At 45.7% G+C, this 27,424-nt stretch overlaps 1 protein-coding gene across 5 annotated transcripts in view; it reads right to left on the bottom strand.

The window, feature by feature from the left end:
- Positions 1-27,424, bottom strand: part of LOC133447328 (retinal guanylyl cyclase 2-like) — a 50,238-nt gene that overhangs the window by 13,314 nt on the left and 9,500 nt on the right. For 4 of the 5 annotated variants that reach the window (XM_061725990.1, XM_061725992.1, XM_061725989.1 and 1 more), the window contains 13 exons: positions 26,373-26,528; positions 23,109-23,251; positions 22,731-22,886; positions 18,637-18,786; positions 17,549-17,768; positions 15,017-15,092; positions 11,533-11,617; positions 11,055-11,171; positions 10,802-10,885; positions 9,632-9,808; positions 6,543-6,696; positions 4,026-4,169; positions 419-567 (listed from right to left, as the gene is read on the bottom strand). In XM_061725990.1, the coding sequence (XP_061581974.1) occupies positions 419-567; positions 4,026-4,169; positions 6,543-6,696; positions 9,632-9,808; positions 10,802-10,885; positions 11,055-11,171; positions 11,533-11,617; positions 15,017-15,092; positions 17,549-17,768; positions 18,637-18,786; positions 22,731-22,886; positions 23,109-23,251; positions 26,373-26,528 (1,811 nt within the window). The remainder of the gene's footprint in view (positions 1-418; positions 568-4,025; positions 4,170-6,542; positions 6,697-9,631; positions 9,809-10,801; positions 10,886-11,054; positions 11,172-11,532; positions 11,618-15,016; positions 15,093-17,548; positions 17,769-18,636; positions 18,787-22,730; positions 22,887-23,108; positions 23,252-26,372; positions 26,529-27,424) is intronic. The other variant, XM_061725994.1, reaches the window with a different exon arrangement.

The raw sequence follows: 27,424 nt of genomic DNA, 5'->3' as shown, positions 1-27,424 counted from the left end.
GCTGCAATACTTGCTGTTGAATCTCAATATAAAATAGTATTATACTAGTAATATGTTGCATAACTACACAGTCATATAATTCATGCAACAGCTCAAAAAACAGTTTAAATAACACTAACCCAAATCAATATTGGAATCGAATCGGATCGAATCAAATCTTGATAATCGATTCTGAATCTTAAGAATCAGAATCGAATTGATTCTTGACATTTGAATCGATCCCCAGCCCTAATTTAGAGACTGCTAAAATTGGGTTTAGAGCTGTCGGACATTATTAAAAACTACGATAGCAGTGTACCATTCTCTTCAATGCAGAAATGGGGCCAGAAAAAAAAATCTTGAATGATAGTAGCTGTCAATTTCAATAACTAACGTATCATTATTTACTAAACTATGTATATTAATAAAGAAGTGTGACCTGTTTAAAAACTTCATCAAAGCTTGGCCTCTTCTTAGGATCTTCATTCCAACATTCACTCATCAAATTAAGACACTCAGTCGGAGCTTCATCGATAGAAACGTTTGGTCTGAGGAGAGGAGGAGGTTTCTTCAGACGCTCAACAATCTCTGGAAGATAAAACAAAAAATCAACATACAAGAGGTCAGAGGCACAAACAACGAGCAAAGAGGTCCAGAGCAGTACTGGAGTTGTAAAAAACAATCAGGGGGATGGTGGATTTGATCATATGGGGACAGATAATTTGTGCTGATTACAAATAATATAATATATTACAAATAATAGCAGTGACCAAAACAGCTGCAGAAATACTGCAGGAATGACATAGCAGCAGTTAAATGCAGCCTTCTGTAAGCTTTAAATATCCACTGGGCTTACATCAAATACATCAAAACACAACAATAAAAAACACTTTTCTGAACTTATCAATATGACTCTGTCCTTCACAGGATAAGTAACATGGATCACTGCAAAAACTCACAATCTTAACAAGAATATTTGTCTTATTTCTAGTTAAAATGTCTCATTTTAGTAAAAAAAAATCTCATTACACTTAAAATAAGACTCATCACTGGAAAAAACAACAATTTTCACCTGTTTCAAGTAGATTTTCACTTGAAATAAGTAGAAAAATCTGCCAGTGGAACAAGATTTCTTTGCTTGTAATAAGAAGATAAATCTTGTCCCACTGGCAGATTTTTCTACTTATTTCAAGTGAAAATTTACTTGAAACAGGTGAAAATTTTTATTGTTATTTTTCTGATGATGACTCTAAATGTTGAAATAGCAGTAAAACCACATTCATTGATGAAATGACATAAGGGATGGAAAGAGGGGATGGCAGTTTTACAGGGGGGATGATTTGGACCGTTTTTATTTCAGGGGGGATGATTTGGACCGTTTTTATTTGAGGGGAGGGGTGCCATCTCCCCTCATCCCCCCTCAACTCCAACCCAGTCTCACAGGAAAACGTGGTACAGGCTACATTGGTCCACATTGCAAAACGTGGCCAATGTTACGATTTGCCCTCCTAAAACGCGAGATGTGAACGCGTTCCGTGGCCCATTCATTTTAATAGGTTTCGTTTCTGTCACGTGACTTTCAAGTTTTCAAGTATCCGTGGTGCTCACAGGGAATTATACAATTTTCCCTGTATATACCACGGAAAATAGTGGTGAGAGGTCGTGGGCATTTCATGGATTTTTGTGAGATCAGGGTGCCTGGCAGCTTTTCAAGCTGGGGGCTGGGCCTTTTAAATCTGACACAAAATGTCTTAATATTATTGCTTACGCTGCACCCCTCCAAAATAAAACCACCACATACACTAAACGATCTGGCGAGCTGTCAAGCCAGAGATAATTCATTACCAAAAAAAAGGTTTACATTGTCCAGTGTCCAATATATTCTAAGGAACATATATGTATGGATAATTATTTATAGGTTGCATTTACGCAGCATAAAATTAATTCATTTAGTGATTGCCTTGTCAAATAAAAGGTATAATAAAAAAACAACATGCTTCTTTTTGGAGCGAGCAATAATTTCCAGGTTGTCTCACAAAAACACGGGAGTGCTGAAATTCAAAGAAGAAATGTGTGACCCTGGGGACACTAAAAGCCGTTTTATGTTGTTCTATGTTGAATCAGAATCAGAATCAGAATCAGCTTTATTGGCCAGGTTCGAACATTGTCCAACAAGGAATTTTACTCCGGTAATTTCGCTCTTTGGTATTAAGAAATAAACAATAAACAAATAAACAATAAACAGATGTGGTAATAAATAATATCATCTACAGTTATACAAAATTACACAAATATCTTAACAGTTCACACAACTACCTAATATTAAAAGTAATTAAAATAGCATATAAGCCACTTGGTTTCTGTGTTGTATGGATTACTGTGTAGGAACTCCATTACCCAGCATGCCCTAGGTGCTTAGCACATGCGCAGTAGCTTCAGCAGAGCGCCAGCTGAAAGCGTGAGTTGTTGTTGTTGCCATGGCAGCCAGACGTTGATTATAACGGTCTGGGAATAAACGTCTTGATGAGACCAGCTACACGCCTCGTCTGCTATATACATATATATTAAGACAGACAACACATGGTGTCAGAATGGGCCGCGCGTAATTATAAGAAGAAGTTTTTACCGCGAGAGAGCCACAGAAGAGGAGTAAGTTAAAAAAAAAACAGACACAGTACCGCAGGAAGTAGGGGTGCTGGGGGTTCAAATAAATAAAAAGTTGGCGTAGGCTACTGTATTTTATAGTTATGACGGGCTGTTATGATGGGCTGCTGTGCCAGTGTGCCACTGTATAGGCCTAGCCAGGGCTTAATTTGAGGGGGAGCAAGCCGGAGCGCGCTCCGGCAAACCTGTAACAAATAAATATATACTTTTACGCACCGCTGCGCGCTCATATCAATTCCAAAAACACAATAAACAGCACAACGGCATAATGGTAAAAGTTATACAAGTAGAGTAGGCCTGTGTTGAAAAAATAGATTTTCCGATTCTAAATCGATTCTCATATTAATTCCGAAAAATCGTATCAAAATTTGTATGTCTAAAGATTGATTTTTTTCATCATTACATTTTGGCCTGGTAAACTGTACGGGGCAGGGCAGCTTCCCCAGGACTGTTAATGTTGGGATATACTTGCTGTTTGAGCCTGCGTTGGCGTCCGTTCAGACAACCAGCTGCGTTAACGTAGCATAATGGTAAAAGTTATACAAGTAGTACATCTATGTGGCTTAAAAAGGACAGTTGGGTTTAATGTGTCTCACACAGCGCATCTGTGTGTGTGTGTTTTTTTTTCTCTCGCACCGAAGCCTCATCCTCTGCGCTCTGGGACCTCCCACTTCACAAATTAAGCACTGGGCCTGGCATATATTTTGATAACAGGGCAATGCAAGAGAATTGGTGGTTTTATTACTCAAAGGAAGTAAAACAAGCACATGGTTCATACATTTCCATCAATAAGATCCATTAAATGAGGGTAAAATAACCAAAATATATTTCTTGCTATGAATATGATAAAATCTGCTTTTAATGGCGAAACTATCTTAAAATATTGCAATTTAGACCGAGAATCAAAAAAATTGCAGCAATTTTATTTTTCCTCCACAGCTGAAAACTTGAAAGTCACGTGACAGAAACGAAACCTAACGAAACCTATTAAAATGAATGGGCCACGGAACGCGTTCACATCTCACGTTTTAGGAGGGCAAATCGTAACATTGGCCACGTTTTGCAATGTGGACCAACGTAGCCTGTACCACGTTTTCCTGTGAGACTGGGTTGTCAACTCCAGTACTTGTCCAGAGGTACAAATGGAAGTTCAGAGACACAAACAGAAGATCAAAGACAAATCAGAAGGTCAAAGACACAAACAGCAGGTCCACAGAGACAAACAGGAAGTCAAAGACAAAAACAGAAGGTCCAGAAACACGAAACAGGAGGTTCAGGAACACAAACAGAAAGTAAGAAACACAAACAGGAAGTAAGAGATACAAACAGGAAGTAAGAGATACAAACAGGAAGGCAGGGACACAAACACGGTCAGATCTCACCATGGACAGGCATGTCCATCATGGCGTAGGGAGGTGTTCGTGAAACCACTTCCTGTATGATGATAGAGAAACTAAAGACGTCTCCTGCAAACGAACCGGCCTTAACTGGATTCCTCAGGAGTTCTGGAGCGGTCCACAGCTGGTCTGGCAGAGAGAACCACAAACTGCTTCATTACCTTCATCATCATGAGGTTTTACCACGATGGAATCAGTTCAAATCACCATAAGAAACAGATCAGGAACAAAGCAAAATGTCATGATTTTAATGTATAAATCAGGACATAGGAGAGGAGGTGCTATCCTCATCTCAAATAAGCTACATTTTGAAAAAGTATTCAAAATGGGTGACGAGAAGGGTAGATCTATTTTAGTAAGGGGAAAGATAGATGGGAATCCAATTACCTTATTGAATGTCTATGCACCCCCAGGGAGCGATATTAGTTTCTTCCAAAAAATCACTAATATTATGGTAACGGAAACAGAAGGTCTTTAATCTGTGGAGGGGATTTAAAGGGGATCTATTATGGCATCTAATACCTATTTTAAACAGACCTTGAATTTCTTAAAAAAAAGATTTTGATCGTTTTTGCTAAATAAATTAGAAATTCACTCTCTAAGCCATGTCTTTATCTTCCCATTCTCTAACCTCATTATCTATGCAGGATTCTGAGTGGGCGGGGCTATGATAATGAGGCTCTGTGCTGATTGGCTGCCTGAATGACGCGATACACCGCTACGAAAAAATGGAGGAAGCTCCGGCCGGCGGAGTTAGTTGTTGTTGTTCTGGCCAGAGTAAGTTGTTAGTGGTTTCACGCATCGCTCCCGTCGTTCCGTAACGACGGGAGCAGAATCTTATTGGCTCGTAGATCCACATCACACTGGACGATCATCCGGGCGGCTGTACAGACACTGCAGAATCTGGTTTCTTTTCTCCTTCTCTGAGTTGCCAGGCTGAGGGGAGACCACTTTATATATGTTAAAGCAAGAGAAAACATGTTTTTCATAATAGGTCCCCTTTAAATATACATTTACAGCCAAAGTTAGACTCGTCTAGTAAGAAAACTCAAGATACAAAGTCCCTATACAAGAAAGTAAACACGCTTTTTTGAGGAGGTGGGTTTAATTGACATATGACAAGACTTTTTTCCTAATACGATTATACTCACTACTCTGTGCCCCACTCTCTTTATACAAGAATAGATTATTTTATAACATTTTGGAAGGATAAAGATAAAATACATACATGAGAAATTGGGACAATAGACCTAAACGACCATGCACCAATATACCTATCCGTTGACTTTAATCAGTGGGCCAAAAATAACACATGGAAACTAAATTCAAGTCAGCTGAATGATCCATCTTTAAAGGCACAAAATACATCTGAAATTAAAGCTGCAAGCAGCGTTGAACGGGTCCTCGCACCCTTGTGCACGTTCAGGCTGCAGTGGAAGCTTGTATGACTTGATGTAGATTCTTCAGGCCTGGACATTTAGCGGATGAAACCACCCACGACTCTCTATATCAAACCATTCAAAAGTTATGGCAGAAAGTAGGAACTATCAGATATCGACCAATCAGAAGAAGGGGGGGCGCGCTTTTTGGCGTCTATCGTCGCCATGGTAACGCTTTTGACTGAGAAACATAATAGTGCATCGTCGCAGGATGGAGACGCACATTTTGATGTATAACACACCTGGGGGCACATTACGGTTCGGGCTGAATTAACGGCCGAAAAAATGGCATAAATTGCGCCAAAATGACACGATGAATTCAAAATGGCCGACTTCCTGTTGGGTTTCGGCCATGGCTCCAAGAGACTTTTCTTTAAGTTGCGACATGATACAGGTGTGTACCGATTTTCGTGCACGTACGTCAAACCGTATTGTGGGGCTTGAGGCACAAAGTTTTCTAGGGGGCGCTGTTGAGCCATTTTGCCACGCCCATTAATGCAAACCATTAAATATCACATTTTTTCGCCAGGCCTGGTTTGCATGCAAAATTTGGTGACTTTTGGGGCACGTTTAGGGGGGCAAAAAGGCCCTCCTTTCGTCAGAAGAAAAATAAAAACCAGAAGCCCTACAGATACAATAGGGCCTTCGCACTGTAAGTGCTCCGGCCCTAATTAGATGTGTCTGATAAATATAATGTAATGTAATAACTCAGCTTGGTCTTCCCTCAGAAGACCTGAAGGAGGTGAGTGGACAGAGGGAGGTCTGGGCCTCTCTGTTGACTGCTGTCCCCACAACCCAAATCCACATAGGTAGAAGTTGATGGATGGATGGATGGATGGATGGATGGATGGATGGATGGATGGATGGATGGATGGATGGATGGATGGATGGATGGATGGATGGATGGATGGATGGATGGATGGATGGATGGATGGATGGATGGATGGATGGATGGATGGATGGATGGATGGATGGATGGATGGATGGATGGATGGATGGATGGATGGATGGATGGATGGATGGATGGATGTGAATTAATTTGAGACCATACTGTTTTTTTTACCTTGTGGGTCTTCAGGGAGGCTGATGCTCAGAGACTGGAGGATCATAGGAAGCCCATAATCTGTGATCTTCAGAACAAAACGACCATCAACCAAGCAGTTTGTGGACTTCAAACGGCCATGAGTCAAACCTCGCAGATGAAGGTACTTCATGCCCTGAAGCAGACGGACAAACAGCAGTTAAAACATGGTCAGACATGCAGGATCTGATGCAGGATCTGAACTAGACTTTCCACACAGTGATAAGGACCCTGGTTCTGGTTTTGGTTGTACCAGCTGCCAGATAAGAATGCAGACAGTATGTCTAACTTTAGTGTACACAACATGGTTTTGGGTCTCTTGTATATAAAAGAAGACCATCATGAATCACTTTTATGATGTCTTTTTTGTAGGTTGTTCAGTGTGAGTAGTTTAGCAGCGGCTGTCTCTGAGGTTCTGCAACCAAAGATCAGTTTAACGAAATTAACGAAAGTTACGACTACAACTACGGATGATGCTCCCGGATGATGAATGCCAGGCGGTGCTGTAAGCACTGGATATCTCTGCTTCGCGGTATATCTCCCGGCGTCAGCAGGTGATCGGTTCCTAGAATCTTCTCGCGAGAGCACGAGGATTCTGAGTGACCGGCAGGCCTGGCTGTCATCCGGGACTCACTGTATTATAGTGGTCCGACCCACGCGCCTTGAGGCCACGTGAGAGGCTCCATGCTCCGTGATCAAGTTAGGAGCAGGAGAAGGACCGAGAGGCCGCTCGCTACCGGAGGATCCCCGCCAGGAGCGATCAGCGGTGGGATCACCGCCGGATAGAGCCGAACCGAGCCGAGGGCTCTCCCAACACCTGGAAAAGCCTGCAGACCCGGAACCAAGGGGTGCGTGAGGCTGTGTTGTTGGGCAATTAGTCAGTTTAATTTAGGGCGGTTTTAAAGAAACTGTATTTAATGTAACATTTGTGAGGTTAATCAACCTTTTTGAACTAGTTTGTCCTTATGAAAACTATCAGAATCAGGCTTATTATTAGGTCAGCTTAGAAAACTGCCTGTTAGTCCTCATGAAAACATCACATGTTAACAGACGACAGGGCAGCACTTCCTGAGTTCTGTCAGGGGGGGTCAGCTGTCCCACAACTGTCCCATTGTCAGTTGGACCATCTGTTTCAAGACCCCATGAGGTTTCCTGTTTTAGTCCGGAACCCATTTGACCCCTTGACCTTTGTGTTTTTTAAGGATGTCTGTTTGTTTCGGCATACCACAGATTAAGTTCCTCTTTAACTGAAAATGTCACATGTGTGTCTTGTAACCCCAACGTCTGTTCATTGTTTGTCTATTTAACTGCTGACTATCCTAATATGGTAATGTTCCTGTCATAGTTTCTCAATAAAAGCTGATGCAAAAGGAGGAGCCAGCAAGCATTTCGTCGAGAGCCATAGAGAGCCATGTTGCTCTGCAGGGCTCCGACTTTGCTTCCCTTCTGCGCAGAAGGCCTTAAAGATCATTCCAACAGTCTCTTGTGTCTTTCCTAAGTTATGAATTTTTGAGGACCTTAACACTTTGTATGCATATTATTATGTAACGCCGGCAACTACTGGCATTACTGCTCGGTTGTTTTGTGGTGCCGTTTCGCCAGTTATTCGTGGTTTAAATACCGTATCCACCATTCTGTGTTACCGCACGTGACATGATGGGGCGCGGCCATCTTGGTCGGGCCTACGTGTGTTTTGAGACACGCAGATGGCCGGAAGATTTGCATCACGTGTTTTATTGTTTTGATTTCTTTTCCTTTATGTAGTTAACGTTTTATTCTTGTTGTTTTTCTTTATAGTTAGTGTTTTGTGTTTTTAATGTAGTGAGCCATCAGGATTTATCCAAGGTGTCGCTTTTCCACCTGCTTGACACCTAATGTAAATAAATTCTGGTTGATTTTAATGAGAGAAGATGTTTGTGTTGTTTTGCACATGTTTTGTCACAATGGGTGGTTTGCCAGAGCTAGTGCCGAACTCGTAACTGCCTTTACTATTATTCTGGTAGAATAATCCATATTTTGAGACTTATTCTGCTGTTAAAGTTATAATTTTCCTGGAAATTCAGGTGGTGCCCCATTCTGATTAAGTCATTTTGAACAATTCAATTTGATAAGTAATCTACTTTATTAATTATTAATAATTGTTGAAGGACAATTATTAATAACTCTTGACAACTTAAACAGCGCCCCTCTGTGGCACAACAAAGTAGTTCTGGAAGTTGGGTAAGTCTAAACCTCCACAGTCTCTGGATTTTTGTAACGTTTTTAAGCTAATACATGGTGGTTTGTTTTTCCATTGAAATTTTGATACGTATGAGTCCAGTGAGTTAAACCAAGAGGAAGGGGGTTTGAAGGGTATCATTGAAAAAAGATCATTTATCTTTGGTAAAACCATCATTTTGATGGTGGCAATTCTCCCCATGAGTGAATTGGGAAGAGAGTTCCATTGGGTAAGATCATCTATTTTATTTAAGAGTTGAACTTTTTGTTTTGTTAGCTCTGACAGCCTAGGGGATATGTTTATGCCTAAATATCTGATGTTTCCTGATTGTAATTTAGTTGTGGCTGTATTCTGGAAATGACAGTTGATACACAAATCTGTGGATTTGGACCAGTTGATAGAGTAGTCAGATAGAGATAAAAATCCATCTATAAGTGCAATTGTCTGTGATATTGAGGTTTGTGAGTTCTGGAGGAAGAGTAGTACGTCATCAGCATAAAGACTCATCTTGTGATCTGAAGTTTTGCATTGTATGCTTTTAATATTTTTGTTTCGCCTAATAGCAGTTGCTCAATAAAATATAAATAGGCACAATAAATATTACAAATGGAGAGGAGAAAGAGGGCAACCCTGTCTGGTACCTCTTTGTAAGTTAAAGCTTGTTGAGACTCATTATCATCATTTGTCCTTACAGGTGCCTTGGGAGGGCTATATAATATCTTTATCCAATCCATAAAAGATTTGCCAAATCCATAACAGAGTTAAGTTTAATCGATTAAAATAAACAGGTTAAAGTTAAAATGTACTTAATCTGTGTGGTTTTTGAGCTGAGCTGCAGGGCAGACAGACGAACCTTGATGAGGTCCATGAGCAGCGAGGACTTGAACATCCAGTCCAGCCTCATTTCTCCGTCGGCCAGCAGGTCTGCCAGACTTCCCCGAGGGCAGTGTTCCACCACCATAGCCAGGATTCCTGAGTCCAGGAACAGGCCCAGGTACAGGTTCAGGTTCTCATGCCGCATCTCTCGCAGCTGGATACCAAAGAGAAAATCTGTTAAGATGTTGACCAGTCAACAGCACTGATTAGATTCATGACGTCATGTTGTCAGCAGGGTCGCCGCACGGGGCCGCACGGGGCCTCGCGCTATGGGCCGTTTTTTTTTTTTTTTTTTTTCCTTCTTTCCCTTATAAATATCAACAGTCACGTTCCATTACAGACCTACTGTAAATGTGTACTAGTCTGTGCATATCAATAAATATATGTGCAATGATGCGCGTGTCTGTTGTTCAATACAACTGATCAGACCAAGCGCAGACACAAGCTGCTCTGATCCAGACAGGTGGAGTTGGAACAAACTGTCACACAATGTCGAGAGAACAAGACAGATTCAGGAAATTTCCATCAGGGAATGAAAAAAGAAAAAAACTAAAGAAAATGGAAGAGTTTAATGCCTTTCTGAAAGGCTCGTTTGATACATTTTTTACAAAAATCACCGATCCGACCGGGTCTCAAGCAGCTGTGGGGCCCCGCGTCGAGGCAGTCGAAGAAACATATTTTTCGTTTTCATTTATTTAGCCTCTATAATTTGAGAAGATTACGACTTTTATGCATAAGCATGTTGTTAATGTGTTAACTTATGGGGCGATTTTGTTTTGTGTAGAACTGGAATGAATCACACACTGTATAATGTCAGTTGAGTTAGGCCCCTATGTCACTAATACATAAGTCGCTCTCAGTAATAGGCTGATTTGATTCATGTAAGATTAATTGTGTGTGAACAATGTTGTAATAAACAGGCATTACTATAAAAAATATCTTGACTTGTCATGTCTTGTCAATGCAATGTTTCATAATGAAACGTGTGTATGTGTTTGTATCCAGTATTTTGCTAATTGGAGAGTTAAAATTGCGCATATAGACACCCGATCTGACCCGAAAAACCCAAAAGTTTCGCGCACGAGGGCCGACGGCTCTGGTTGTCAGTTGTGAATTGTGTCTGTACTGGAGTCTACTCATCATTCACCTGGCTGAACAGAGTCTGGGTGTTCTGATTCACAGCCGTCATCGTCTGTCCACTGTGAACTTTCTTTAGCCAAACCCAGTCACCCTGGAACAGAGAGCAGAGTCAACAAACGTGTGTGTGTGTGTGTGTGTGTGTGTGTGTGTGTGTGTGTGTGTGTGTGTGTGTGTGTGTGTGTGTGTGTGTGTGTGTGTGTGTGTGTGTGTGTGTGTGTGTGTGTGTACAGGTAATAGTGCAGGTAATAGTGCAGATGTACCTCCAGTATTCCAATGTTGGAGCTCTCAGGAGTTGTTAGGATATAACTTCTAGCAATGGAGCGGAGTGGAGTTTTTATTTCCAGAAGACTCTTCATGATGGACTCATCGTTCAGTTTCTAGAGAACAAAACATCCACACCCAGAGAAATCAGTAAATCGCTAGGTTATTCCTGTTACACATTAGTAAGATAAATCCTTGAAGATGATTAAAGAAAATGTCCTCAAACACCAGAAGAACTGAAAGCTGCACAATAATAAATGAATCAAGGCTGGCCTTCTAGAGGACTTTGGTGTCTATCTGTCATTCAAAGCGTTCACTCTATCAGAAGATAAAAAAAATGTTTTACACCACATTAGCTTTTGTTATAGAGGCAGAAATGCCAGAAGACAGTCCCAGTATAGTAAAGTACAGATAAAGGAATAAACCAATGTATCCAGTACAACCAGTACAGAAGTAAAAATTAAGACAGGTCCTAACCTTCTTGCTGACGTTAGTGTCGATGAAAACGATGTCATCCAGAGTCAGGAGCAGTTTGGTTACATTTCCTGATCTCTTGTACTTCCTGTTCACACAGATCATTTTTGTCAACAATAACATCATTATCTGTCCAGGGTGGTGAAAGTCAAAGCTTAATTAGACTCCCGGGATTCCAGGTATTTGGTAACAAACCCCAAGATAAGCCCTGAACAAACCCCACGTAATACCTGAGGAACCCTTGGATAAACTTTGAACAAACTCTGAGATAAAGCCAGATCAACCCTCTTAACTGGGACTGTGGTTGTCAGTGCCTGTCATGACAGACACCTTGGATGGGAGAGGCTGTCAACATAAAGAAGGAGTCCTATCAATCTTTGCTGGGTTGTAGAACCCTGGAAGCAGCTGATGGATATATGCAGGGTAAGGGGCTTCACTGACTACGCTTACATGCAGTCAAAATTCAGGTTATTGCTAATAATCTGGTTACTGAAACATTCGGAATATTCCGTTTACATGGTAATTAATCATTTGGGATATCTGGATCAAACCAGCGACACACGGAGAACATCATGACGCAATTCCCGTCATTTCCGCTTCTTCTTCTTGTATCCAAATTCAAAACAAATGCTGCTTCACGCAACTTTTCTCTCACCTTCTTGTAAATCTTCTATCCCGGTACTTTCTACCGTCTACAAATGCAGAAATGTTCATATCCTTCATTACATTTATGAAGTGATTAGTCTCCTCCTGGTCTTGGTTTCTCCGTGTTTATAAGAACTTCCTGGACTCAAAAGACCAGGATTCCTTGTGAACAGAGCATGTGCAGAAAACAAATTCCTGTTCCGTTTGATGGGGATATTCCGTTTGGCGTTTACATGACCCAATATTCGGGTTTTAAAAGGAGTAACCCAGGGCTCATATTGGGTTTTTTTTTTTAAAAGGAATATGAACAAATTCGGGTTATTCAAAGGGGTTATCATCACCTACAACATTCCACCAGAACATCAACCTCTGACTACAGCAGGAGGCACTGTGCTGAAAGAAGTTGATGACTTCAAATACCTGGGTTCGTGGGTCAACTCGTGGGAGCAAGATCTAAAAGTGAGGAAGGCACTTGCATGGAGGGCCCTGAACGGGATGACCAGTGTATAGAACTCCAACCTCCCCCGCCAAATCAAACTCAGCTTCTTCTACGCGACAATAGAGTCTGTTCTCCTCTATGGCAGTGAATGCTGGACCCTCAAACCAACCCTAGTGAAATCCCTGGACGGGTGCTACACCAGGATGTTGCGTGCAGTGCTTAACATCAGCAAGAATGCACATGTAACCAACCGAGTCCTATATGAAGGAATACCAAGGGTGAGCGAAAAGGTTGCTGTAAGGAGAATGAGACTTGCAGGGCACTGCCAAAGACACACAGAACTGTCAGCCAGCAAGCTGGTGCTGTGGGAGCCAACACGTGGGCGCCGGTCAAGAGGACGTCCTACACCAACATATGTGGACATACTCAAGAAGGATGCAGGGGCCCAGAGTACCAGCGAACTGGAAAGATGTATGGAGAAACGGGATGACTGGAGACAACGATGGACGGCTCGTCTGAGGACGACCTAGAGAGAGATTGGTGTTTACATGGCCGTGCAAATTCAGGTTATTGCCAATATTCGGGTTTTAAAAGGGTTATTGATGCAAAGTCACTGCAGGCCACGCTGGTCGCTGAGGTAAATATGAGTTTAGGAAAGCAGAACTAATCAAGGACTTTCTCAATCCCACTAACACATTTTTCACAGAGGAAGCATAGTCTGTGGACTGTGACGTGGCCTCGCCCATAACTGGGGCCCTGGTACTTAAAAGTCTTAAGTGACCAGACTCTGGGGGTGGACAAAGCTTGATCTGATTCTTCAAGGCTATGATTGTTGTTGGTTGTCTATGACAAAATTTCTCTGGAACGTCAAATGGACATTAGTGGTCGTCCCTCTGGACTGTCCGACTGGGGTGGTGGCTCTGGTTTTAAAGAAGGGGGTTGAAGGTGTGCTACAGCTACAGAAGAATCCAGCTACTCACATTCCCTGGTAAAGGTGTACACAGGGGTGCTGGAGAAGAAAGTCTGAAAGATCAGGGTTCTTCAACGCAGGTCCTCAAGAACCACTGTCCTGCATGTTTTAGATGTTGCTCTCCTCTAACACAGCTGGCTCAAATTAATGTACCACTGACAGGGACCTTGACGACACACTGATGGTGATCCAGTTGCTTGAATCAGGTGTGCTGGAGCTGTGAAACATCTTAAACATGCAGGACAGTTGGTCCAGAAGACCACCGAGGTAGATATTGCAACCTCAGATTGAGGTGGAACAATGCACGTTATGCCCTGACAGTGGAACACTGGATGGGCACTGTACTCTCACTATTGTCCAAGACCACTGCCCCCCCTCTAAAAAAGCTAGAGGAGCAGAACTGCCTCCCCTTCATTTCTCCATGGGGACCCCAGCTTTGTTAGTAGCTGCTGGAGTAATTGAAGCCACCATGGATCTGACCACCATGGATTTAACCACCATGGATTTAACCACCATGGATTTAACCTCCATGGATTTAACCTCCATGGATCTAACCTCCATGGATCTGACTACCACAGTCTCAGTCACCAAACCTGCCTTGATAAAGCTGCTGCTGCGTCACAAGCACAACTTTCTTTACTGTCAGTGGATAATCTGGACTTGGACAGACCAAACCAGGTTGTGTTGAACATGCAGTTACAATGGATGGTTACAATGGATGGTGCTAAAAACTGATCCTCATCTGCTGGTTCAGACATTGGCAGAGAGGGTTTTTGACTACTCTGTGGAAGGACACTCAATTTTCTTAATGTTTTAGGACGAGGGTCGGCAACCCACGGCTCTAGAGCCTAGTTTTTCAAAAATGTTTGACTTTTTTTTCCTTTGTTTTTATATTTTTTTTCGATTTCAAGATTGTACTTCAACATTAATCTTGACATTTCGACTTTTTTCTCGAAATTTCAACTTTTTTCTCAAGATTGTACTTCAACATTAATCTCGACATTTCGATATTTTTCTCGACATTTTGACTTTTTTCTCAACATTTCGACTTTTTTCTCAAGATTGTACTTCAACATTAATCTCGACATTTCGACTTTTTTCTTGACATTTGGCCTTTTTCCATTTGCCTTCATTCTAAGGCTGATAAAAGACTCCAGACATATTTGTTTTTTGTGTTTTTGGTCCAATGTGGATCTAAAACATTTTGGGTTGCTGACCCCTGGTGTAGGAGATTAAAATCACAAGGAGCAGCTTTCTTCTTATAGGGGTGTAATAACCGAAGAGTTAAATACTCTTGCAGCATCAAAGGAACATTTAAATGATGCAAAGTTGAAGGAGACCAGCAGGTCAACAGAGATTCCTACACTCTTAACTGCACAAGTGTGTGCTGGGATGAGAAAGCTGTGTGTGTGTGCGTGTGTGAGAGTGTTCACCTGATCCAAAGGAAAGAAGCTGCCACCAGACCACACAGCAACACGAAGATAAAGAACATGGTCACCGCATCCACACCTGCAGATTAAAACAGGAAACAGGTAAACCCTGAGTCCAAACCTTTTCTGCAGTCTGACCTCTTCATCAACACAGCTGGGACTCAAAGAATGCAGCGGATTGGTCTACTACTCACTACTACCACCACTGCACATCAGTCTGATTGTACATGGACTGTTGGACTCCATGAAGACTTCACTGGGTTGCTCTTCTGCTCAGCCAAGCGATAAACACGCGGAGGGAAAATGGTTGTATATGAAAGATGGATGAAACAACAATTTTCATCCATCGATCCATCCATTTTCTTCCGCTTATCCGGAATGGGGTCACGGAGGCAGAAGTCTTAGCATAGATGTCCAGACTTCCCTCACTCCTGACACTTCCTCCAGCTCTTCCTCCAGCTCTTCCTCCAGCTCTTCCTCCAGCTCTTCCTCCAGCTCTTCCTCCAGTTCTTCCTCCAGTTCTTCCTCCAGCTCTTTCTCCAGCTCTTCCTCCATCTCTTCCTCCATCTCTTCCTCCAGCTCTTCCTCCAGCTCTTCCTCCAGCTCTTCCTCCAGCTCTTCCTCCAGCTCTTCCTCCAGCTCTTCCTCCAGCTCTTCCTCCAGCTCTTCAGGGGGGAGTCCGAGACGTTCGCAGGCCAGCCGAGAGACATAGTCTCTACAGCAGGGTCTCCTCCCGGTGGGACATGCCTGGAACTCCTCCCTAGGGAGGAGGGACATGCCTGGAACACCTCCCTAGGGAGGAGGGACATGCCTGGAACACCTCCCTAGGGAGGAGGGACATGCCTGGAACACCTCCCTAGGGAGGCGTCCAGGAGGATCCGGTACAGATGCCCAAGCCACCTCAGCTGACTCCTCTCAATGTGAAAGAGCAGCGGCTCGACTCTGAGCTCCTCCCGGGTGACCGAACTCCTCACCCTATCTCTAAGGGAGCGTCCAGCCACCCTGCGGAGGAAACTCATCTCTAAGGGAGCGTCCAGCCGCCCTGCGGAGGAAACTCATCTCTAAGGGAGCGTCCAGCCGCCCTGCGGAGGAAACTCATCTCTAAGGGAGCGTCCAGCCGCCCTGCGGAGGAAACTCATCTCTAAGGGAGCGTCCAGCCATCCTGCGGAGGAAACTCATCTCTAAGGGAGCGTCCAGCCACCCTGCGGAGGAAACTCATCTCTAAGGGAGCGTCCAGCCGCCCTGCGGAGGAAACTCATCTCTAAGGGAGCGTCCAGCCGCCCTGCGGAGGAAACTCATCTCTAAGGGAGCGTCCAGCCACCCTGCGGAGGAAACTCATCTCTAAGGGAGCGTCCAGCCACCCTGCGGAGGAAACTCATCTTTAAGGGAGCGTCCAGCCACCCTGCTGAGGAAACTCATCTCGGCCGCTTGTATCCGCGATCTTGTCCTTTCGGTCACTACCCAAAGTTCATGACCATAGGTGAGGGTAGGTGCGTAGATTGACCTGTAAATCGAGAGCTTCGCCTTTCGACACAGCTCCTTCTTCACCACGACGGTCCACTACATCGACCGCATTACTGCGGACGCTGCACCGATCCGTCTGTCAATCTCCCGCTCCATCGTTCCCTCACTCGTGAACAAGATCCCGAGATACTTGAACTCCTCCACCTGAGGCAGGACTTCTCCACCCACCCGGAGAAGGCATGCCACCCTTTCCCGATGGAGAACCATGGCCTCGGTCTTGGAGGTGCTGATTCTCATCCCTGGCGCGTCGCACTCGGCCTCAAACCGCCCCAGCACATGCTGAAGGTCCCGGTCCGATGAAGCCAACAGGACAACATCATCTGCAAAAAGCAGAGATGAAATCCTGAGGTTCCCAAACCGGATCCCCTCCGGCCCCTGGCTGCACCTAGAAATCCTGTCCATAAAAATTATGAACAGGACCGGCGACAAAGGGCAGCCCTGCCGGAGTCCAACATGCACCGGGAACAAGTCTGACTTACTGCCGGCAATGCGAACCAGACTCCTGCTCCGATCATACACAGACCGGACAGCCCTTAGTAGAGGGCCCCGGACTCCATACTCACCGAGCACCCCCCACAGAATGGCACGAGGGACACGGTCAAATGCCTTCTCCAGATCCACAAAACACATGTAGACTGGTTGGGCAAATTCCCACGAACCCTCGAGCACCCTGCGGAGGGTGTAGAGCTGGTCCAGTGTTCCACGACCGGGACGAAAACCGCATTGTTCCTCCTGAATCCGAGGTTCAACTATCGGCCGTAATCTCCTCTCCAGTACCCTGGCCTAGACTTTCCCGGGGAGGCTGAGAAGTGTGATCCCCCTATAGTTGGAACACACTCTCCGGTCCCCCTTTTTAAAAATTTGATTAAACTGACAGTGAACTGATATGACTTTGATATGAACTGCTGTAAAAATTTAATTGTCATAGACAGCCAGGTGAAAACTAAATATTTCCATCAACACATTCTCTAAACAGAAGTTTCCATGTTCCTTGTTGGTCAGTAAACTCACCCCCGCTGCAGGCCTCTTCTGAGTTGAACCAGCAGAAACTGGCTTTGGATGGTCTTCCTCCGGGGAAGAAGAAGGGGCGGCTCAGCGGCCTCAGACCCCCCTGCCCTCCGTCGGCGTGGGCCGGAGCCAGAGAGTGTGTGGGAATCAGCCGGTCTCCCTCACTGTCCAACACCACATACCTGGCCTGGAGGCCCCGCCCATCTTTACCCCCATACAACACCTGAGAGAAGATAGGAGAGAACACTAAAAAGACAACACTAGACCAAACATTAGCAGGTTGTTTTATAAATAAATATCATATATCATCATTTGCAACTATGTACCACTGTGTCACTTTATCCACCGTTTGCTGTTTGTTTAAATAATTGCCATTTGCACTCATTCTAGAAATAGTACGTTGTGTCGTGTTGTATTTATTTTATCTTTTTATATTTTTATCTTTAAACTTTTTAAGAATGTCTGTCCATCTGCTGTGCCTGCGCACTTTTTATGTTTATATGTTTATATGTCTATATGTCTATACGTTTATATGTTTATATGTTTACATGTTCACCGTGGGAGGTGGGAAACGTCCCTCTCGATCTCTGTATGTCTTGACATACAGTATTGACAATAAAGCTACTTTGACTTTGACTTTGATATTATATACAGGACTGTCTCAGAAAATTAGAATATTGTGATGAAGTTCTTTATTTTCTGTAATGCAATTAAAAAAACAAAAATGTCATACATTCTGGATTCATTACAAATCAACTGAAATATTGCAAGCCTTTTATTATTTTAATATTGCTGATTATGGTTTACAGTTTAAAATTAGGATTGCCAGAATATTCTAATTTTTTGAGATAGGATATTTGAGTTTTCTTAAGCTGTAAGCCATGATCAGCAATATTAAAATAATAAAAGGCTTGCAATATTTCAGTTGATTTGTAATGAATCCAGAATGTATGACATTTTGCATTACAGAAAATAAAGGAGTTTATCACAATATTCTAATTTTCTGAGACAGTCCTGTATAATAATCAAGAGAAACAGGAACAGAATAGGTCACAATCCTTTTCCAGTGAATGAAAACATCTGTTTCTGACCTGATTGAAGCCCTGGAAGTCAAATCCTCCATCTGATTGGACCAGCTGGTTGCCTGACACCCAGTGCCCGCCACTTGCCTGACGACGCTCTTCCACAGCCTTAGCAACGAAGTACACCATGTTGTAGATGGTCCCGAACAAAGGAGACACCTGAAGACAGATCCAGGACAAAGGGAGTCTAAGGCCACGTTTACACAAAGCCCGGTATTTACAAAAACGGATATTTCTCCCTCTACGTTTTGAAAAATACCATAATTTCCAGGAACCTGCATAAATACTGTTAAGGTGCTATGAGCAGCCAAACCTACAGGGGGCAGTGTAACGAGAAGATAAAGTCATGCTAGCCAATCAGAATCCTGGAAAAAAACATCAACAAATGAAATGAGTAACTTCCAGTTACTTCCAAGATGAACCAGAGTCTTTGGTTTGGAGTGACAGAGAAGTGGAGTCACTTTTAAGTGTGACTTTAGAATATAAAACAGGTAAAATACAAGAAAATATTGACGGTTACAAACTAATTGTAACCACAGGTGTCACTCATGACGCTGGTGACGTTTCTGTCTCATAATGTGACGTTCTGAAGCCTAAGGCCCAATCCCAATTCTCCTTCACTCGCCCTTCTTTTCTCCACTCGCCCTTCTTTTCTTCCCTAACCCTAAAAAAGAAGGGGGAGATTTTAGGGCACTTGAGATTTAGGGCACTTGGCCCCTCGTTTTCATCCCTAACCTGAACAGGAAGCTGAGAGCCAAAAGCTGTTTTAATTTCAGCTGTAGCTCTGTTAATATGGCACTTTATTAAGTTTTAATATTTTTTCAGGTATAAAGGTAACCTTAAGATCTGCAACTTGGGCTCAGTTTATCCAAATAACGCCTGTTAAGAAATTTGACCCGATGTTTTCGGAGATGAGAAGAGCCGCCGCCCCCGGGGAGCAGCCTCAGCTCACAGCCCGAGAACAGACGTGTCCGCCGGGTCAAGCTGCTGCGTCGTCCCGGGAGAGAAACCTGCAGCTCTGTTGAGAATTACGCTGGCTGAAATAAATCATTTAGGAAGATGTTGGTTTAATTGATGAAATCTAACAGTTGCAGCTACTCTAAAAAAATGTAGAGATTTCTGTCTGCCGGCTCCGGAGCTTGGGTCCGCGTTAAATCGACGCAGAGCCTACGGCGTAGGGTACGGCGTAGGGTACGGCGTAGGGTACGGCGTACGGCGCGCGTCGCCTCATACATCGACGCAGACGAAAACCGCATTGTTCCTCCTGAATCCGAGGTTCAACTATCTGCCGTAATCTCCTCTCCAGTACCCTGGCGTAGACTTTCCCGGGGAGGCTGAGAAGTGTGATCCCCTGTAGTTGGAACACACTCTCCGGTCCCCCTTTTTAAACAGAGGGACCACCACCCCGGTTTGCCACTCCAGCGGTACTGTCCCCTTCCTCCATGCAATGTCGCAGAGGCGTGTCAACCAAGACAGCCCTACGACATCCAGAGACTTGAGGTACTGAGGGTGAATCTCATCCACCCCCGGTGCCACTGAGGAGCTTATGAACCACCTCAGTGACCTCGGCTTGGGTGATGGATGAGCACGTCTCCGAGCCCCAACCCTCTGCTTCCTCAGTGGAAGGCATGTCAGTCGGGTTGAGGAGATCCTCGAAGTATTCCTTCCAAAGTCCGACGATGTCCCCAGTCGAGGTCAACAGCTCCCCACCCGCACCATAAACGGTGCCAGCAGAGTACTGCTTCCCCCTTCTGAGGCGCTGAACGGTCCTCCAGAATTTCCTCGAGGCCGACCGAAGGTCTTCCTCCATGGCCTCCCCGAACTCCTCCCAGACCCGGGTTTTTGCCTCCAGGACCGCCCGAGCTGCGGCTCGCTAGGCCTGCCGGTACCCATCTACTGCGTCAGGAGTCCCACCGGCCAACATAGCCCGGTAGGACTCCTTCTTCAGTCTGACGGCATCCTGTACTTCCGGTGTCCACCACCGGGTTCTAGGATTACCGCCACGACAGGCACCGGAGACCTTGTGTCTAAATATATGTGACATATTTAAAAAGATATTATATATATTTTATGTTTAAAAAAAAAAGAAAGAAAACATGGAAACTACAGCACAGACACTTGAATTTACTGAAATCTATCTTAATCTATGATGTTATTAACATTAATGACATTCATTCTGATTAAATCTGTCCAAATAATAATAATCTGTTCCTGAATGTCCCTGCTGAAACAAGTGATGTAGGAAATGAAATGACACGCCAAGCAAGGTCTCCAAGTATTGGGGCTGAGAGAAGAGTACCAGTGGAGCTTCACCAGTCCTGGCTCCAGTTCTCCCAGTCCTGACCCATCCAGACCAACACAGAACCATCCAGACCAACACAGAACCATCCAGACCAACGTAGAACCATCCAGACCAACATAGAACCATCCAGACCAACACAGAACCATCCAGACCAACGTAGAACCATCCAGACCAACATAGAACCATCCAGACCAACACAGAACCATCCAGACCAACATAGAACCATCCAGACCAACATAGAACCATCCAGACCAACACAGAACCATCCAGACCAACATAGAACCATCCAGACCAACACAGAACCATCCAGACCAACGTAGAACCATCCAGACCAACACAGAACCATCCAGACCAACGTAGAACCATCCAGACCAACACAGAACCATCCAGACCAACGTAGAACCATCCAGACCAACGTAGAACCATCCAGACCAACACAGAACCATCCAGACCAACACAGAACCATCCAGACCAACGTAGAACCATCCAGACCAACACAGAACCATCCAGACCAACGTAGAACCATCCAGACCAACGTAGAACCATCCAGACCAACACAGAACCATCCAGACCAACATAGAACCATCCAGACCAACACAGAACCATCCAGACCAACGTAGAACCATCCAGACCAACACAGAACCATCCAGACCAACACAGAACCATCCAGACCAACACAGAACCATCCAAACCAACACAGAACCATCCAGACCAATGTAGAACCATCCAGACCAACACAGAACCATCCAGACCAACGTAGAACCATCCAGACCAACACAGAACCATCCAGACCAACGTAGAACCATCCAGACCAACGTAGAACCATCCAGACCAACACAGAACCATCCAGACCAACACAGAACCATCCAGACCAACACAGAACCATCCAGACCAACACAGAACCATCCAGACCAACACAGAACCATCCAGACCAACGTAGAACCATCCAGACCAACACAGAACCATCCAGACCAACACAGAACCATCCAGACCAACACAGAACCATCCAGACCAACACAGAACCATCCAGACCAATGTAGAACCATCCAGACCAACGTAGAACCATCCAGACCAACACAGAACCATCCAGACCAACGTAGAACCATCCAGACCAACACAGAACCATCCAGACCAACACAGAACCATCCAGACCAACACAGAACCATCCAGACCAACACAGAACCATCCAGACCAATGTAGAACCATCCAGACCAACGTAGAACCATCCAGACCAACACAGAACCATCCAGACCAACACAGAACCATCCAGACCAACACAGAACCATCCAGACCAACACAGAACCATCCAGACCAATGTAGAACCATCCAGACCAATGTAGAACCATCCAGACCAACACAGAACCATCCAGACCAACACAGAACCATCCAGACCAACACAGAACCATCCAGACCAACACAGAACCATCCAAACCAACACAGAACCATCCAGACCAATGTAGAACCATCCAGACCAACACAGAACCATCCAGACCAACACAGAACCATCCAGACCAACGTAGAACGATCCAGACCAACACAGAACCATCCAGACCAACACAGAACCATCCAGACCAACGTAAAACCATCCAGACCAACACAGAACCATCCAGACCAACGTAGAACCATCCAGACCAACATAGAGCCAGTTGCAGTGGTTAGAGCAGTTAACTACAGGTTTTTGTCCAGATCCGAATTGTCTGTACAGCAACTGCAGGTCTGGATCCAGACCCTAGTGGTCAGTAGAGGAGGTCCAGGTCTGGATCCAGACTCCCTGTGGTTGAGTGTCCGTGTGTTTGTTCACCTCTGTTGAAGAAATTGCAGACCGAATATCGCGGCTGATCTGAGCCTGACGGAAAGCTTCGTAGAAACTCTGGTCTGACGCCATGGTAACAGTCAGAACGGCGCTGTAGGCGTGGCGAAGCTGAGTGTTGTTTGTCAGCTGGTAGAAGGTTGTGTCCTGGTGGGACAGAACGACACAATCATATCTTTACTTCAGTCAAACATGGAGGAACTTGCACATGTTGTAACATAAACCCAGCAGCGCTTCCTAAGGTCACAGCTGGAACTGCACCAAATTATTACCATGCCAACTTTATTTATAGTGCTTTAAACTGCTATTACTTATTTAGAAATAGCTGCAGACATGGATCCCCACACAGGTGAGGAGTTGACCAGGTACCTGATGGGGCATGGCGTAGAGCAGGGCATCATAGGGAATAAACACGTAACCGTCGGAGACCATCCCCATGTCCAGGGCAGCCAGTAGCAGCTCTCGGTGATGCTCTCCACCAATCAGGACGGAGCTCATGCATGTGATGACAACTGAACACAGTTTTTCAGATTGAAACTGATTTATACACGTCATTACAACTGAAAACAGGTTATAGTCACATTTATTTAATGATATCTCTGTCAAATTAACACACTTTCTATTTGGAACAAACTGCCATAAGTCTAATTTGATTCCAGTCAGTTAACCCTTGTGCTGTCTTTGGGTGAAGGGAGGGTGAAGGGAGGAGAGAAGGAAGTAAGGAAGAAAGGAGAAAAGAAGGAAAGAAGGAAGGAAGTAGGAAAGGGAGTAAGGAAGGGAGAAAAGATGGAAGGAAGGAAAGAAGGGAGAAAAGGAAAGGAGGGAGGGAGGAAGGAAGGAATGGAGAAAATAAGGAAAGAAGGAAGGAAAAGCAAAGAAGGTAATAAAGGAATGAATGACAAAAGGGAGGTAGGAAGAAAAAGGAGGAAAAGAGGAAAGGAAGAAGGAAGGAGAGAGCATGGCAGGAGGAAAGAAGGACAGAAGAATTGGGTCATTTTGACCCAAAGACAGTAGAAGGGTTAAACAAATCCCTTCATGGCCCCGAGTCTCTGAGGGCCCCAGTAATGAATCAGAGCTGGGTCAGTCCTATGAGAGCCATAGGGCCACAGGAGTGACTTCTAATGGGTCCCCAGTTTCCTCTGAGAGCCCCAGAGTGCCAGGATGGCACTAACCAAGGGCCAGGATCACTTTCTGAGTGCTTAGTGGCCCCACCAATGGCTCCCAGTCAGGGCTCCAGTGTCAACATTTGTTTCCTTGACTACCACCTGTCCAGAATCCAGCTGACAATCATCCTGACTGATTTCATTACAACGTACTGGATCAACCATCAGGACAGCTCGGGATCATTTTTAAATAAAAACTAAACAACAAATGTGTGGTCCCTCTGTGGCCTGAGACCTTTGTGGGGTCCTTGACACCTTGGTGGCTCTCTGTGGTCTTGGAGGACTGAGGTCTCTCTGAGGTCCCTGAGGCCTCTCTGTGGTCTTGGAGGACTTTGAGGCCTCTCTGAGGTCCCTGAGGACTTTGAGGCCTCTCTGAGGTCCCTGAGGACTTGAGGCCTCTCTGAGGTCCCTGAGGACCTTGAGGCCTCTCTGAGGTCCCTGAGGACTTTGAGGCCTCTCTGAGGTCCCTGAGGACTTGAGGCCTCTCTGAGGTCCCTGAGGACCTCGAGGCCTCTCTGAGGTCCCTGAGGACCTCGAGGCCTCTCTGAGGTCCCTGAGGACCTTGAGGCCTCTCTAAGGTCCCTGAGGACTTTGAGGCCTCTCTAAGGTCCCTGAGGACTTTGAGGCCTCTCTGAGGTCCCTGAAGACTTGAGGCCTCTCTGAGGTCCCTGAGGACTTTGAGGCCTCTCTGAGGTCCCTGAGGACTTTGAGGCCTCTCTGAGGTCCCTGAGGACCTTGAGGCCTCTCTGAGGTCCCTGAGGACCTCGAGGCCTCTCTGAGGTCCCTGAGGACTTTGAGGCCTCTCTGAGGTCCCTGAGGACCTTGAGGCCTCTCTGAGGTCCCTGAGGACTTTGAGGCCTCTCTGAGGTCCCTGAGGCCTCTCTGAGGTCCCTGAGGACTTTGAGGCCTCTCTGAGGTCCCTGAGGACCTCGAGGCCTCTCTGAGGTCCCTGAGGACCTCGAGGCCTCTCTGAGGTCCCTGAGGACCTCGAGGCCTCTCTGAGGTCCCTGAGGACTTTGAGGCCTCTCTGAGGTCCCTGAGGTCCCTGAGGACTTGAGGCCTCTCTGAGGTCCCTGAGGACTTTGAGGCCTCTCTGAGGTCCCTGAGGCCTCTCTGAGGTCCCTGAGGACTTTGAGGCCTCTCTGAGGCCCCTGAGGACTTTGAGGCCTCTCTGAGGCCCCTGAGGACTTTGAGGCCTCTCTGAGGTCCCTGAGGACTTTGAGGCCTCTCTGAGGTCCCTGAGGACCTTGAGGCCTCTCTGAGGTCCCTGAGGCCTCTCTGAGGTCCCTGAGGACTTTGAGGCCTCTCTGAGGTCCCTGAGGACTTGAGGCCTCTCTGAGGTCCCTGAGGACTTGAGGCCTCTCTGAGGTCCCTGAGGACTTTGAGGCCTCTCTGAGGTCCCTGAGGCCTCTCTGAGGTCCCTGAGGACTTTGAGGCCTCTCTGAGGTCCCTGAGGACCTTGAGGCCTCTCTGAGGTCCCTGAGGACTTTGAGGCCTCTCTGAGGTCCCTGAGGACCTTGAGGCCTCTCTGAGGTCCCTGAGGACTTTGAGGCCTCTCTGAGGTCCCTGAGGACTTGAGGCCTCTCTGAGGTCCCTGAGGACTTTGAGGCCTCTCTGAGGTCCCTGAGGCCTCTCTGAGGTCCCTGAGGACTTTGAGGCCTCTCTGAGGTCCCTGAGGCCTCTCTGAGGTCCCTGAGGACTTGAGGCCTCTCTGAGGTCCCTGAGGACTTTGAGGCCTCTCTGAGGTCCCTGAGGACTTTGAGGCCTCTCTGAGGTCCCTGAGGACCTCGAGGCCTCTCTGAGGTCCCTGAGGACCTCGAGGTCTCTCTGAGGTCCCTGAGGACTTTGAGGCCTCTCTGAGGTCCCTGAGGACTTGAGGCCTCTCTGAGGTCCCTGAGGACTTGAGGCCTCTCTGAGGTCCCTGAGGACTTTGAGGCCTCTCTGAGGTCCCTGAGGCCTCTCTGAGGTCCCTGAGGACTTTGAGGCCTCTCTGAGGTCCCTGAGGACCTTGAGGCCTCTCTGAGGTCCCTGAGGACTTTGAGGCCTCTCTGAGGTCCCTGAGGACCTTGAGGCCTCTCTGAGGTCCCTGAGGACTTTGAGGCCTCTCTGAGGTCCCTGAGGACTTGAGGCCTCTCTGAGGTCCCTGAGGACTTTGAGGCCTCTCTGAGGTCCCTGAGGCCTCTCTGAGGTCCCTGAGGACTTTGAGGCCTCTCTGAGGTCCCTGAGGCCTCTCTGAGGTCCCTGAGGACTTGAGGCCTCTCTGAGGTCCCTGAGGACTTTGAGGCCTCTCTGAGGTCCCTGAGGACTTTGAGGCCTCTCTGAGGTCCCTGAGGACCTCGAGGCCTCTCTGAGGTCCCTGAGGACCTCGAGGTCTCTCTGAGGTCCCTGAGGACCTCGAGGCCTCTCTGAGGTCCCTGAGGACCTCGAGGTCTCTCTGAGGTCCCTGAGGACTTCAACCATCAACTCTAACCTTTGACATCGTCGGACTCTCTGATCTGAGTCAACGCCTCTCGAGCCCCGGCCCTATCGGTGGTTTCCATGGTAACCACAGGTCCGATGGGCAGGCCCATGGCCCGGAGAGCAGAGGCCACTTCCTGCCCGGTGTTTTCCCACAGGTCAGTGGGAGCTGCAGATCAGAAGACAACAGGGTTAGATGTTAGTGGTCTTTAGTCTGCTGGGTTTCCTTAAACTCATCGGTTTCTTGTTCTGTTATATAAACAGAATGAACATCTGTCAGTAACCCCTCCCAGTCCAGTCTTACCTATCATGGTTAACCCTTGTACTGTCTTCGGGTCAAAATGACCCAATTCTATCCTTCTTTCCTCCTGCTCCCTCCTTCCTTCTTCATTTCATCCTTTTTTACCCTCCTTTACTCCTTTTTCTTCCTACCTCCCTTTCATCCCTTTATTACCTTCTTTGCTTTTCCTTCCTTCTTTCCTTATTTTCTCCATTCCTTCCTTCTTCCCTCCCTTCTTTCTTTCCTTTTCTCCATTCCTTCCTCCCTCCCTTCTTTCCTTTTCTCACTTCTTTCCTTCCTTTCTCCCTTCCTTCCATCTTTTCTCCCTTCTATCTTTCCCCCTTCCTTCTTTCCTTCTTTTCTCCTTTCTTCCTTCCTTCCATCTTTTCTCCCTTCCTTACTCCCTTTCCTACTTCCTTCCTTCTTTCCTCCTTTCTTCCTTACTTCCTTCTTTCCATCTTTTCTCCCTCCCTTCCTTCTTTTCTCCCTTCACCCTCCCTTGACCCAAAGACAGTACCAGGGTTAAGGACTTTAATGAACTACATGACATCTGAGAGGAAATTCCATTATAGCAAACGTCTTTTAAATAATAAAAGCCCTGTTAGGTATTTGGTCTAAACCAGGGGTAGTAACCCTGGTCTAGAGAGTCCTGCATGTTTCAGGTGTCTCCTTACACCACACCTGATTCTGATTAACCGTCATCATCAGCTTCTCATCCAGGTCTGCACAAGTCTGTTAATGACACAGTCCTTTGTATCAGGGTGTGCTGAAGCAGAGAAACATAG

Source organism: Cololabis saira, chromosome 7, assembly GCF_033807715.1.
Source record: "Cololabis saira isolate AMF1-May2022 chromosome 7, fColSai1.1, whole genome shotgun sequence".
Classification (NCBI taxonomy): domain Eukaryota; kingdom Metazoa; phylum Chordata; class Actinopteri; order Beloniformes; family Belonidae; genus Cololabis; species Cololabis saira.
This window is presented reverse-complemented; position numbering and strand designations above follow the sequence as displayed.